The sequence below is a fragment of the Coffea arabica genome, chromosome 2e, assembly GCF_036785885.1.
Source record: "Coffea arabica cultivar ET-39 chromosome 2e, Coffea Arabica ET-39 HiFi, whole genome shotgun sequence".
Lineage (NCBI taxonomy): Eukaryota > Viridiplantae > Streptophyta > Magnoliopsida > Gentianales > Rubiaceae > Coffea > Coffea arabica.
In genome coordinates, this window is record NC_092313.1 from 35,943,919 (window position 1) to 35,958,994 (window position 15,076).

At 36.2% G+C, this 15,076-nt stretch overlaps 1 protein-coding gene across 1 annotated transcript; it reads right to left on the reverse strand.

Moving 5' to 3' along the window:
* Positions 1 to 1,330: 1,330 nt before the first annotated feature.
* Positions 1,331 to 14,196, reverse strand: LOC113729022 (uncharacterized). The gene is made up of 5 exons (XM_072077610.1): positions 14,023 to 14,196; positions 12,866 to 13,768; positions 11,528 to 12,252; positions 1,662 to 1,732; positions 1,331 to 1,542 (listed from the first exon to the last, which is right to left on the reverse strand). Exons 1-4 carry the CDS (start codon positions 14,194 to 14,196, stop codon positions 1,672 to 1,674), a joined length of 1,863 nt encoding a protein of 620 aa, XP_071933711.1. The 3' UTR covers positions 1,331 to 1,542; positions 1,662 to 1,671.
* Between the last annotated feature and the right edge of the window lie 880 nt (positions 14,197 to 15,076).

Below are 15,076 nucleotides of genomic sequence, written 5' to 3' on the forward strand. Positions count from 1 at the left end.
AAAAATATACAAATACATGATGTGGATTTTTCCTTTAACAAAAATGCCCTCCTTGAGAGGGTATCCCTGACGTTATTATTTTTTATTTTATTTCTATTACTGTTTTTACTCCTTTCGTTCTGCTTCTGACTAAAAAGATGTTTGTAGATGTAAATATTTTTGCCGTTCAACTTATATAGCATTTCTCTTCGTTCTTTTCAGCTAAATGCACAAGGCAAAAAAAAAAAAAAATCAAATGTACTTTCCATTAGTTTTTGAGTGCTCAGTAGCCAAACAAGGTAAATTGAAAATTAGTATGCAAAATATTTTGTATGGTATAAATGTTTAATCAAGAATTGTGTCATTTAAGTAATGTGTAAAATTAAGTGTTTTTTTTTGTTGGTCACATAGGTCCGTTTGGCAAGTGAGTTTTTTAATGTTTGTCTAAAACTTTACTGTAACTTACCGTAGAAGTTGTTGAAAAAATTTTTGAAGTGTGTAAATTTTTGGATATTTTGAAGTGTGTAGTTTAAAAACTTTGAGTAGTTTTTGAACTTACTGTAGCTAATGTTGTTAAAAAAACTTGTAACAGGCAAATTTGATCAAAAACTTGCTTGTCAAACAAAGTCATAGTCTGACACACGCACAGTTACTTATATATCAAATGTTTTTTGGTGAGTATATGATGTTTCGTAGTTTTTTGAAATTTTCATTTTATTAGAAAGATTCAGTTTTAAATACTTAAACGTTTTATTTACCCTAGAACTAGTAAGATTCAACCTTCTGACTCATTTACATATCCAAGCATTGAACTTATCACATTTCACTAGACGTTGCCAATTTATTACGTTTGTTTACTTTTTTTTGAATAATTTATTTGGTTGCTGAAAAAATCGAAACAAAATGAAAAGGGTCAGTTCATTCTCGGGATGAGTTTAATCGTACTTATGCTTGTTGAAATAGATATAAATGATAAATAAATTAGAAAAGGCAAAGTGGATGAGTTTTAGAGTATTCTTGGGGTCACTAGAAGAAATCAAAAGAGCAAGTAAATTCATGATAAATAAATAAGACCGCGGGGTAAAGTTGATAATTTCTGTTATATATTGGCCTGAAGTAGAAATTGATCATTTCTGTTCATGTTTCTTTCGCAGGAACAAGAGGCAAGGTAGTCTAGCGATGTAGTAATTGTTATGTGAAGTAGAAATTGTGAATTGCCATAAGATTCAGTTGTTGAATTTTTGGAAGACGCATAAACTACTCTTGCACATAAATAAAATGGTGAAATTACCTTCACCAACAACAAAAACACTGATAAGGCTGTTTAACACAACAAAAGTACCACACGAACTTCAAACAAATGGTCTCAACTTGAAGATTGACAGAATATCTTACAAGAAACGGTGATATATCATTAATATTCTGACCCAACAATTCAAGATATGAAGCTGATGCTTCTCTGGTAAAGCTGGATCAATCAACTACTAGCTTCTTGGTGTAAACCTTCTTCAGTTTGTCATCTCCCAGGAGTACGTATAATTGCAGATGTTTCTTCTCTGTTCACTGCAACGAGAATAAGAGAAATTGTCATACGTTAGCAGAATTTGAACTGTGAATGGATCTTTTATGAGTAAATTTCAGAGATGAATAAGTTATCAAAGAGAAAAAGTTTTAATCGTCACCAGAGTGGCATCAACTGCAAGCTTGACTTGGCCTTGCATGACTGAATGGGAATGAGCTGTGACTCGGTTGGGTATTGTTGGATATTTTAATAAAAATATCATTATTATTTTGAATTCATTCACATGCTTATTTTGAATTCAATTGCAATAAGTTACAAATTTTGAAATGAATTTTCAGTTATAAGAGCACCATTAAAAAGGGTAACCTATGAGATTTATGTCTTGAATTCAAATGCAATAAGTTACAAAATTTGAAATGAATTTTCAGTTACAAGATCACCTTTAAAAAGGGTAACCTATGAGATTTATGTCTTGTTTTTGTAACCTATGTGATGATTAGATTTTAAGAATTTTATTTATTGAATTTTAACTAGTATACAATGCCCTAAACCTTTTCAAATTTTGTAACTGAAAAATATAACACATTTATTCCATTTAATGGTGGCATTCCTATGCACCTAAAGCTTTAGCCTATAAATAGAGGTCACTATCAACCAAGTTTCATACACTTTTCTTGCTATCTTAAAAAAACTATCTTCCTCACTTCTATTGGGCATTAGTTAGGTGTTGAGAAGAGCTTTAGCTTCTCTAAATTCTGTAGATTTAGTAGAAGCAACAGCATAGGCTGGGCTGTTGCATCCCAGAGGCGACGTGCCATCAACCTTCTACACCGGGCATAATCCCGAGAGGGGCGCGAATCGTCTTAAGAGAGCGACCTAGTCCGCGCCTCACCTAGCCGAAATTACTTTATTTCTTTTCTTTGACTTTTGTTTTGCAGGTTGATCGTGCATATCAAGTTCTAAAGGAACAACAATTTAAGACGATTCGGAGTACCATGGAGGTTGCAAGCAATGTTGCAAACGCTACCACTATTGGATCTAGTGATCTCAACAAACCATTTTGCTTTAGTGGCCAACATTTCAAAAGGTGGGCCAAGAAAGTGATGTTCTATTTGAAGCTAATGAAGGTTGCCTGGGTCTTAGCCACAAAGAATCCAAAAAAGATAGACACCAATTCCATGATTGATGAAGAAAGGGAGAATCATGCCAAACAACTTCAAAAATGGGAAAATGATGAGGAAGATTGCAGAAATTATATCCTTAATTGTTTGTCTGATGAACTTTATGATTTTTATTCTTCATCTTATAATTCAGCAAAAAGAATTTGGAGAGCATTGCAACAAAAATATGATACTGAAGAAGCAGGCTCGAAAAAATATGCTTGTAGCCATTATTTCAAGTTTTAAATGGTGGAAAACAAGCCAGTACTAGAGCAAGTTCATGACTTGCAAATGATCGTCCATGAGATTGAATCTGAAGGAGTCAAAGTCGATCCGCAAATGCAAGTTGCAGCCATCATTGACAAACTTCCAACATCATGGAAAGATTTTCAGAAAGGGCTACGTCATAAGCAACAAGAATTGACAATAGCAAATCTGATGGCAAGGTTGCGCATTGAAGAAGAAGCTAGAAAACAAGACAAAGGTGAAGAGTTCAATGGGAGTACTAAAGTGTAAACTTCCTAACTTCTAGTGAGAATGTCTCTAAGGGTCAACAAGACAAAAATAACGCCTATTTGAAGCCTAGAGGGAAGAATATGAAAAACAAGTTTTCAAAAAATTATTTTAACCAAAAAAAGTCAAATCAAGGACCCCCTTCAAAACAAGTTTCAAATACTCCAAATTTTGGAAATAATATGAATAATAGAGCTTGTTTTGTTTGTGGAAAATTGGGTCATCGTGCAAAAAATTGTTGTTTTAGAAAATTTGGACCAAATTTTAAGCCACAAGCTAATGTGACTCAACTAATTGAAGAGTCATTTGTGGCTATGGTTTCTGAAATCAATTTTGTTGGAAATACTGAAGGGTGGTGGGCTGATTCTGGTGCCTCTAGGCATGTTTGCTATGATAGAACTTGGTTCAAAAGTTATTCTCCTATTGAAAAAGAAACAAAAGTTTTGCTAGGAGATTCACATACAACCAATGTTCTAGGCATGGGCGAAGTTGAACTAAAGTTTACTTCTGGGCGTGTCTTGACCCTAAGAGATGTTCTTCACGTTCCTGAAATTAGGAAGAACTTGGTTTCTTGCTATCTTCTTAATAAGGCTGGTTTTAAGCAGTCTATAGAGTCTGATCAATATGTGCTTACAAAGAATGGTACTTTTGTTGGAAAAGGTTATGCTTGTGATGGTATGTTTAAACTTAATGTTGAAATGAATGAAATTTCTACTTCTGCTTATATCGTTTCTTGTATAAATATGTGGCATGCACGTCTTTGTCATATAAATAGCAAATACTTAAAATATATGAGCCACATAGGGTTAATTCCAAAATTGCATAATGAGTTTGAAAATTGTGAATATTGTAGCATGACTAAAATAACTAAACAACCTCATTTGAAAGTTGAAAGAAAAACAGAGTTATTAGAATTAATACATTCTGACATTTGTGAATTTGAAAGCATATTAACACGTGGAGGTAAAAGATATTTTATCACATTTATAGATGATTTTTCAAAATATTGTTATGTCTACCTTATGAAACATAAAAGTGAGGCTTTTGAGAAATTTACTATTTTTGTTAAAGAGGTTGAAAATCGTTTTGAGAGAAAAATCAAAAGATTTAGAACAGATAGAGGAAAAGAATATGATACTATTGGCCTTATAAATTTTATCAAATCATTAGGAATAATACATGAGGTTACTCCACCATATTCACCTCAATCAAACGGTGTGGCTGAAAGGAAAAATAGATCTTTGATAGATTTAATAAATGCTATGTTAGCAAATTTGAGTGCACCTAAAAATTTATGGGGTGAAGCTATTTTAACAGCTAATTATACTTTAAATAGAGTACCACGTAAAAAAGATTTAATAACTCCTTATGAATTATGGAGGAACAAAAAACCCAATATTGAATATTTTAGAGTATGGGGTTGTTTAGCGTATGTAAGAATTTCCGATCCAAAAATTCCAAAATTAGGAATAAAAGCAACTAGATGTACATTTATTGGATGTTCTTTAAACAATAAAGCATATAGATTTCTAGATCTAGAAAATAATGTAGTAATTGAATCTCTAGATGTAATTTTTCATGAAAATAAATTTCCATTTAAAGATAGTGGGGGTATAAAATTGAATGAATATAGTGAAAAATCCGAAGAAGCTAGTTCTTCTAATGCTAAAGGTTCAACTAGAGGAAAAGAGCAATTGAGAACCAGTAAATGTGAGGATTCACAAAATTCATTTATTTTAAAAACCCTATTTCGAGCTTATTTAACATGTAATTGTCCATTTATTCCGAATATCATTTTCTAGCCCTATTGAACTTAATTACATGGAAGTATAGCTTCAAAATATTTTTAAAGTGACTCGTTTAAAAAAAAAAATTAGTCCCCGAAAGCGCGTTTAGTGAAATTAGTGAAAAAGTATTTGGAAATTTTAACCGTTGGAGAGTACAATAAGTTTCGAACATTGGAGACTTGTACTATGGACCTAAATTAGGTATTTTAAAGTTTAAGTACTCAGGTGATAGTTAGTAGTACTATCGTTATAAGAATTTTTTGGAAGTTTCACTTTATCGCGCTTAAATTGGAATTCGCATTTTTGCGCGCGCGATTAATTGGGAAACTATAAACCTTCATTTTAAATCTTTAAGAGTGGATAATAATAGTATGAATATAAGTATATTGGAGGTTTAGTGCACTAGTGAAATGAACGCGAGAGGATTTGAGCACAAAACGCGCGCGTACGCGCATTATTGAAGAGTTGACTTTTACACCAATTCTAGCCACACAAATGAAGCTTCCTTAGGAAGCCAAATTGGATCAAAACACACTCTCTCTTCCTCACAAAGTGGCCGGCCATCAGCTGTAAAAATAACCCAAGGAGTTCTTCATTTTTCATCTCTAATCTTGCACAAATCTTCTCCAATTCCTTCCAAATTTCACACACACTTAACTTAATACTTGGAGATCATCTTAAGCTACAAAAAGGGGGAGCTTTCCACAGTTTTCTTGAGCTAAGAGAGGGCCGAAATTCTACCTTGTTCACCAACACAAGTAAGTGACGATCAACCCTCAAATTCTTGACCTATGGAAGTTGATTTACACTTATGAGCTTAGATATTTATGTGGGTGGCTTGTTATTGTTGGAAAAATTTTGAATGTGGGCTCTATGAACTCCCACTCTTGGATTGATGGCTGATGTGATGCTTGATGATGGATCTAATGTTGGTTTAGTGCTCAAATTGGTAGATTAATGGTGCATAGCTAGTATAAACTTCAAGGAGTGCATGGATGTAAAGTTTTCAATTCTGCCCCTGTTATGATCGTGCCTCTTTTTGCAGAATTTTGAGGTTTTAATGGTTTGCATATGATGTTTATATGTTGTATAGATGGTGTACAAAGTTTCATCAAAAAATATTGAGGTTTGGTTGGTCAAATGGATTAATCTCGCAAAGCTAGCAAACCTGGAAAATTTCCCAGTAATGCTCAGACAGCCTTATTGTTTCATCCATAACTCTGTACTTCGATGTCAAAATCAAGTGCCTTCAGTGGAATTTGAAACTAGACATTCCCAGATTTCCAACGGTATAAAATTCACCCCCTAATTCCACCCGAGTATCCCGTATCAACCGTTTAAAGATGACTGTCATGTTTCTCTATTTTCCTGGAACGAAGTTCAGAAGCTGCAACTTGAGGCTCGAATTTGAGCTAGTTGTGTGCTGAATTTCAAAACAATTTCTTCTGTCAAATTATATTTTTATGAATGTATTTTTCAATGCCACCAACCATGCTCAATTCCGAGTTGAATTGAGTGATTTGTGATCGAAATACGAAACCTGCCCTGTTCTTGAAAACCCTAAATTTTGGGCAGAATTGATGCTAGACTTGGTGTGGACTTGCCAATTGAATTTCTTGGAGTTAAAACACTTACCAAATGTACCATGAATGTTCTTTAGGCTTTGCCTGCACAAATGAACCATGTTTGAAGGATTTTCCTTGGCCAAATGTTTGGAAATGGAAAACAAGAAGCTCAAGGTAGTTTTGCTTTAGGATTTTTCGAAACTTTGGTTGTTGGGTTGACTACCTTCCCGAAGGTATTTTTCCATGAAATTTGATAGAGGGATACCCTTTATATAGGAGTATTATATTGCCAAATTTGGTACCAATCCGAGTCCATTTCACTGCTCGACTAAATTACCAAAGTTCATGACTCAAGTTTGGAAAACCCTTGTTTCACAAGGGAATTTTGGTAACTTTGAGTTGCCTTATCTTAGTGCTCAAAACTCCGTTTCTCATTCCACTTGTTTTGTTGTAAACTTGGATTGCAACTTTAATAGAGTTCCAAATTTCAAAGGCTAGTTCCAATCAAGTGAATTTTTCCGAATTTTCAAAGTTGGCCAAAAACCAACTTAAATCTGCCTTATGAACCAAAACAGCGACTTTGAGCTCATTTTTTAATATTCTCCATTTGGAATCTTAGTAAAGTATATTCTAGGAACTTTTAGTACTTTGGAAGAAGTTTCCAACAGTACCAAGTTTTCCAATTTTCGACATGTGGAATGTGAGATACGATTTTTCAAAATATCGTATCAAAACTGAAATTTTTCCGAATTTCAAGGAAATGGAGTTTTTCAAGTATTCCTTATTCCTTCGATAGCACTTGAACGTTTATGCTTGATTTCCAAGAAAAAAAAACTCGATTGCTCTTGTACTTTAAGAAACTCCACTTAAATCTCGATTTACGAGTAATTGAGTTTCATTTTCATGAAATTTCCCTAGATTGTACTAGTGCACAATCTTCCTTGATAATTGGGATGTGTGAATGATAATTCACTATTATTTGCTCAGGCGCACACGAGGACCTTCAAGAGGATCCCACGGTGGAAGCTTGAACCTCCAAGTGACACTTTTGTTATTGACTCACAGTGAGTGTCAAGTGTGTGTATTATGTGATATATCTGCAAAGTGATAAGTGTTATATAAACTGAGATTTTGAAACCTTTGAGTCGAGTGTGTACTTTATCGCACTCGTCCTCATTTAAACGAAGTGAACTTGAGTTCGTGAAGTGAAGTGATTACCTGTTTAAAGTAACTTGTTAAGTGAATATATGTGAAGTGTTTAAGTGATTATTTATGCTGTGATTGCATAAGTCGTTGGAGTGAACCTCCTCGATACAAAAGTGTAAAAGTTGGGGACGCCCAAACTCTCTTATTGGCTAGCCTTGGACTCGAGCCAGCATGGGCTTGGTTGAGCTCCTCAGTGAACCATGAGATTTCATAAGCTCGACCTATTGAGAGGTCTTGCTTGGCATACTCGCTAAAGTATCGCCTCATAAATGTATTGCGGACCCGGTGTGGTATGTAAGGTTGAGAAGGGGAAGTGTAAGTGATGTTTCTACGGATTAAACCTACCCGGTTGACGGAGTGTCAACGCGTGGAGGTTCGTGATCGTGCAAGTGGAAAATAGCTCCTGAGAGCTCCCATATCCTTGAATTATTTCTGTTTACTTTTCAGTGAAGTGCTCTTTATTGAATGGTTATTTTTTTAAATTAATTAATTTGGGAGTGTTACTTGAACTACGTGCTTGCATGTGTGTTCTTGGCCTCACGAGCGTTTTGCTCACCCTATAAGATTTGTTTTCCTTAACAGCAGTGGACATGGGTTGAGTCATGGAAGAACCTTTTTGTGATATTTTGTAATAGGGCCCCAGTGTTAGTGGCCAAGTATTGTGGCTACGAAAAAATTTTGGTATTTGGGATGTATTTTGGAAACCCATTGTAAGGATTGAATAATGGCTATGTGTTGTTAAGTTTGAAAATTTCCGCACTATTTGCAATTACTTTATCTGGTTGTAATTTAGTGTTGTATTAAGCTTGGATGGGAAATTGCATGAGTCCTGGCGAGAGTTGGGCAAGCGTCCCGCGAATACCCTTTGGTTCGCCTTAGAGAGAAGTGGGGGCGTCACAGTAAAAGGAAAAGAACACAAAAAGATTTTGGTCCTGATTTTCAAACTTATAATGTAGAGGGGGATCCTATAACTATTTCTGAAGCTTTATCATCTTTTGATTCTTATTTTTGGAGAGAAGCAATTAATGATGAAATGGAATCTTTAATGTCTAATAAAACTTGAAAATTAGTTGATTTACCTCCAGGTTGTAAAACTATAGGTTGTAAATGGATATTAAGGAAAAAATTTAAACCTGATGGCACTATAGATAAATATAAAGCCAGGCTTGTTGCAAAGGGTTTTAAGCAAAAAGGAGAGATAGGTTTCTTTGATACTTTTTCACCAGTTACAAGAGTGACTTCTATACGACTTTTAATAGCTATAGCAGCAATTCATGAATTAAAAATACATCAAATGGATGTCAAAACAGCCTTTCTTAATGGTGATTTAAATGAAAAGATTTATATGGATCAACCCGAAGGATTTATTCAACCTGGTTTAGAAAATGAAGTTTGTAAATTGAATAAATCTTTATATGGACTTAAACAAGCACCTAAACAATGGCATGAAAAATTTGATCAGTGTGTATTGACTAATGGCTTTAGGTCAAATGAAAGTGATAAGTGCATTTATTATAAATCATTTGGAGACTCTCATGCGATAATTTGTTTATATGTTGATGATTTATTGATATTTGGGACTAATATGCAAGTAATTGAGGTTACAAAAGCATTACTTAAAAGTAATTTCGAAATGAAAGACTTAGGCGAAGCTAATGTCATACTTGGTATGAAAATTACAAAAAATTCAGAAGGAATTTTTATTGATCAATCTCATTATATTGAAAAAATATTTAAAAAATATAATTATTTTGATTGTACACCAGTTTGTACACCCTTTGATTCTCATGTGTGTTTATTTCCTACTAAAAATGATTTTGATGTGATAAATCAAAAAGAGTATGCTAGTATAATTGGTAGTTTGAGATATGCAACTGATTGTACCAGACCTGATATTGCATATGCGGTTGGTGTACTTAGTAGGTTTACTAGTAAACCCAACATTACACATTGGAATGCAATTCATAGAATTATGAGATATCTTAAGAGAACTTTAGATTATGGTCTATTTTATAAAAAATATCCTGCTGTACTTGAAGGTTTTAGTGATGCAGATTGGAGTTCACAATCCAATGATTCTTTGTCCAATACTGGTTATTTATTTACATTGGGAGGTGGAGCCATTTGTTGGCGATCCAAAAAACAACACATAATCGCAAAGTCCACCATGGAAGCAGAGTTAATTGCTCTTGCTTCTGCATGTGAAGAAGCAGGTTGGTTACGTGATTTACTATCTGAAATTCCAATGTGGAATAAGCCGATACCTCCTGTTTTAATACATTGTGATAGTACCGCTGCTATTGGCAGAGTTCACAATAAATATTATAATGGAAAATCCAGATCTATAAGGAGAAAACACAGTACTGTGAGATCATATTTAAATAATGGTTCATTAACCATTGATTTTGTGAGATCAGGCGATAATCTTGCCGATCAACTTACAAAAGCTCTAGCTAGAGAAAAGATCTGGAAAGCATCAAGAGAGATTGGATTAAAGCCCAAAAATGTAAAAGCTACCTATGAGGATACAACCACCTAGGGATTTCCTATCCCAAGACCTAGGTTGGAGACAAACGAATCATAGAGTCGCTTGTTGTGATACATGCAAATTTTTAGTCCAATCATATGATTATGCATGTAATTCTGTGACGAATATGAGAGGTTGAGAACTAATCTCTTAATGAGTTCTATAGCCCTTATGGGTGGGATGTGTTAGTCACAGAAATATCCTTGATAGACTCACCTATATGAGTGTAAGGGTGTGGCCGCCCTTATGAGAATTTGGGCTAATTCTCTAGAGCACTCATGAACACTGGGGTAAAGTACATGGCCATAATGTACTGGCTTGAAAAGCTCGGTTAAGAACACCTATAATGTCATGTGTGTTAAGTTTTCTACGTATCCTCAAGTAATCATAGTTTAAAGGCTAAGTCCACTATGATTCTAATACGGGAAAACTGAAACACTAAGTGGAAGTTTAAAGGCATTGCCACTTTCACAAGGCATGATGTTCTCACTATATGCCCAAACTATTTTTATTAAAATAAGTGGGGGATTGTTGGATATTTTAATAAAAATATCATTATTATTTTGAATTCATTCACATGCTTATTTTGAATTCAATTGCAATAAGTTACAAATTTTGAAATGAATTTTCAGTTATAAGAGCACCATTAAAAAGGGTAACCTATGAGATTTATGTCTTGAATTCAAATGCAATAAGTTACAAAATTTGAAATGAATTTTCAGTTACAAGATCACCTTTAAAAAGGGTAACCTATGAGATTTATGTCTTGTTTTTGTAACCTATGTGATGATTAGATTTTAAGAATTTTATTTATTGAATTTTAACTAGTATACAATGCCCTAAACCTTTTCAAATTTTGTAACTGAAAAATATGACACATTTATTCCATTTAATGGTGGCATTCCTATACACCTAAAGCTTTAGCCTATATATAGAGGTCACTATCAACCAAGTTTCATACACTTTTCTTGCTATCTTAAAAAAACTGTCTTCCTCACTTCTATTGGACATTAGTTAGGTGTTGAGAAGAGCTTTAGTTTCTCTAAATTGTGTAGATTTAGTAGAAGCAACAGCATAGGCTGGGCTGTTGTATCCTAGAGGCGACGTGCCATCAACCTTCTACACCGGGCATAATCCCGAGAGGGGCGCGAATCGTCTTAAGAGAGCGATCTAGTCCGCGCCTCACCTAGCCGAAATTACTTTATTTCTTTTCTTTGACTTTTGTTTTGCAGGTTGATTGTGCATATCAAGCTCTAAAGGAACAACAGGTATCATATCTGGATACTGGCATAACTGTTTCAAAAGCTTCAACAAGCAATGCAACCTTCTTCTTGCGCGCTGGACCAAGTTTGTTGACTGCCTTTTGAATAGCATAATCCAGCATCCATTTGTCTGCATTTCTCCTTTCATCGATTGTTTGATGCTTGAGATCAACCTTCTCTGCTTCCGGGTCAGGCTCCAGTGGCAGAAAATTTGGTGCTTTTGGATTGAATTCTTTCAATTCCTGGTACTCTTCAGTAGATCTTTTGCATCCAGTTCTCCAGCTCCTCCTTTTGCATGTTTCACCCAATTCTTGACATGAAAGGCTTCCCTTACAGTCATTTTGTGTACCGCCACATGCATTCTTGGGTGTGGGGTTTGCTTTTTCTCCTCCTAAATCAGCAGATGCTATCGTTTTGAAGTTCCCAGCTTCATTTTCTTCCAAGCAATTTAGATTTTCGCAACCACTGCTTATGGAGTTGTCATGAGCTGATTGATCTGGAGCTCCTTTTGTTAGTTCCATATTTGCCGAAGTTCGATCTGATTTTCCACCAATTCGAATGTCCTCCAGGTTATTGTCCTTGCAATCCTTTGCTGACATGTCCCCGGTGGCTTCAGCTGAACTATGCAGAGAAATGCAAATTTCAATCTTGGTAGGTGCTTTAAAAGGATCACCTTGCTCATTCTCTTCCATCCCATCTTCACAACTTTCTTCAATCATATCATGAAAATCTTACGAATCTGGGCCCCGTACCTGTTCGGCTTCAACATCATTCTGCACAATTCCATCCTTGAGATAATCAATGAGATCTTGTGTCTTGATAGGCTCGAAAGATTCATCTTTAAACTGAAGACCTAATTCATCATGACTTCTACAGAGGCCTCGTCCTGGGCCTATACACGTGGCAGCCCAGGGAGGCCTGAGCTGGGCTTAGACCCCGGGCCCATGGGAACCGTCCCGCGGCCCTCCGCTGCTAGGGTTCCGATGGGCTCCAGGAAACGATCCCGTAGAGGGCGGGAGAATCCCCCTCAGTGCGGGATTGAGACTATTCTGGGCAGGTCCCGAAACGTACGGAGGTCGGACTCCCAAGCAGGTATAAATGGTAACACACACCAACTACACAAGGTACGCTCACTATTCGCCAATTACTCCCGATCGTTTTACTTCCCGTGAATCTCACTCACCGGAAAACTAACTTGACCGTCGGAGTGCCCTCGGGGACGACCTCGGGGCTCCCCTGTTAGATCACTCTCTTGTTCGCTTTGTAGGCTTGGGACACGCTCTTCTCATCAGCACACCGAGCTCATCAGGTCAGCTCGGTCCGGGGAAGTTCAGTGCTTCTTCAACTTCCATCATCAAGCCCTTCAACATAATCCTCTGCCCAATAATCTGAAAATGAACTTGCTTTAGAGCTCACACTTTCTTTATCAATGGATTCTTCATCAGATGATTGTTTCAGGATCGTACCTGCCTGAATTTCCCCAAAGCACCTATTTGTAATAGCTGATTTGAAAATGGATTCTTCAGGAATTATACAGCTTCCAAACTCAGGTGAATCTCCTCCTAAATCAGAATCTTGGATGCTTTGCAGTGAACTGTCAGGTTCATAATCAAGATCCATAGTTGAGTAACTCTCTGCCTCACAATAATCAGCCACTTCAATGACTGATGAAGCAGCATCAATGATTTTGCTGCTATCATCATGAGAATCCATCTCAGAGAAAGGGGATTCATCTGATGGTATTGCAAGAACTTGTCTGTTGTCAACTTGTGTTGGTGTTTCATCACCACTTGGTCTTCCCTCAACTGCAGGCCTGATATGGTTGAGAGAAGAATCAGTGATATCAACTTTAGTTTCCCTTCCTTTACCGTAAATCTGAACGAAGAAATCAGTTTGCTTTCCTTCTATGACTGGGCTACTCATTGAACTGTCCCATGGTTCTTGAGATGAAGATTTCTCATGGTTCTGCTCAACCTGAATTTCTTCCGTACTGCTGCTAACCGGCTTTGATCGTCGTGGGGAGAGACATCCGAGTTTGAAACTTCTTTGAGTCTTCAGCAGGCGCCTTCTTGCAGACAAGAAGCTTTTTAATGGTGGTAAAGGAGGATGATGATGACCATTCAAAGAACAGTAAGTATAGGGGCAGACTTTCATGACGGAGGTTCCTTCTGCTTCTGTTGCTCCGGAACTAAGCGCAAGGTAAGCTGGAAATTTTGAGTCCTTCAGAGTTGAAGAACAGGTTGCTCTCTAAACATTTAGATTTTCACTTAGGACAAGAGGGGAACATTTTTTGGCTGAAGCTCTTGCTGGTTTAAAACTAGTTGTTTTTGTTAGTGTCCTAACTAGTTTCGAACTGGATGTCCTACCTAAAACTCTTGCTGCCTTGTGAACAGAACCTGAGCTGATTTTTGAGCTATTTGAATCCTTCCTGCCTGAGCTTTGACTATCAAAGAGAGTTTGAAGGTTCCTGGAACTCACCTGAGAACGTTCCTGGAACTCACCTGAGAACGTTCTTTCCTTGCATCAGAACTGGTAGTTGCCTTCATATAGTTTGGTGTTGCTTCTGATGTTTTGACCGGGGACTTCTTCTGTGGGGATGCAGAGGTGTTTGGAAATACTGGAGGTGGTGGTTTTGGTGGTGGTGGCTTTCCAGGCTGAGGTACTTGCCTTCTCATATTTGGCGAACCAAGGCGTTAAAGATCAGAACGCTTGATTGGTCTTGATTTCTTCATTTTCTTCTTCAAATCAGTTCCTTTGTTTTTGGCATCCTGATGCTGCAGAGTTGATGGTTTGAGGTTCACCAACAGCTTGTTGGATTTATCCTGATCAGCATGGATACCAAGCTTGTTGCTCACCTTTCTTTGCACCATCTTCAGAGGAAATCTCAAAGCAGAAACATGAGTTTTGATGGATTTCAAGGGAATTTTTTCTTCCCCTTGAGACGGAGATTTCTGTCTCCAGAAGAAAAGAAAATGGGTTCCCTTTTGGTTTTCTGTTTTCAGCAGAACATGAACAGAGACATCTTGAAATCCCAACAACTAGAGATTCCAAGTCTGCTGGTTTACTGTGGGTGGCTTTTCTTTAGGCGTATGTCCAAGTTGTTTTCTCTGGTTTGGCCTATGAAATTTGAACAAGTTTGAGATAAGTTTATGATGGAGACCTGGACTATAAGAAAATGTTGGGGTCGTTTCTTAACGAGCATTTTCAGGATTAAATTGTTGTCCTAGATGACGAGAAAACTGTACATTTGGCACAGTCTCAATCTTCATTGCTTAAGCACTCATTAAATTAAATATTATTATCCAGCCCCACGGAAGCAATTGCATTAAAAAGTAGTACCTTTACCCTGCATGCGGATCTGTCTATGGATGTCTATTGGATACTCGTTAAAATATGTTTCACATACTAAATTTTTAGAAAGGTAAAATTAATTAAAAATATATATATAAATACAAGAAAGAGTAATAATTGTTAATATATATATACATGATAGGTTACGTGAAATTGACATCCACTAAAAAAACTCATTTATAAAAAGATTACAATGTATATGAT

Excerpts from the sequence above, each read along its gene's own strand:
- LOC113729022 (XM_072077610.1), bottom strand. The coding sequence starts at position 14,196 with ATGAGAAGGCAAGTACCTCAGCCTGGAAAGCCACCACCACCAAAACCA. Across the intron at positions 12,253-12,865 it reads AAGGGCTTGATGATGGAAGT|GATTTTCATGATATGATTGA; the intron begins TGAAGAAGCACT and ends CCAGATTCGTAA. Across the intron at positions 1,733-11,527 it reads CCAGTATCCAGATATGATAC|CCAACCGAGTCACAGCTCAT; the intron begins CTGTTGTTCCTT and ends ATCCAACAATAC.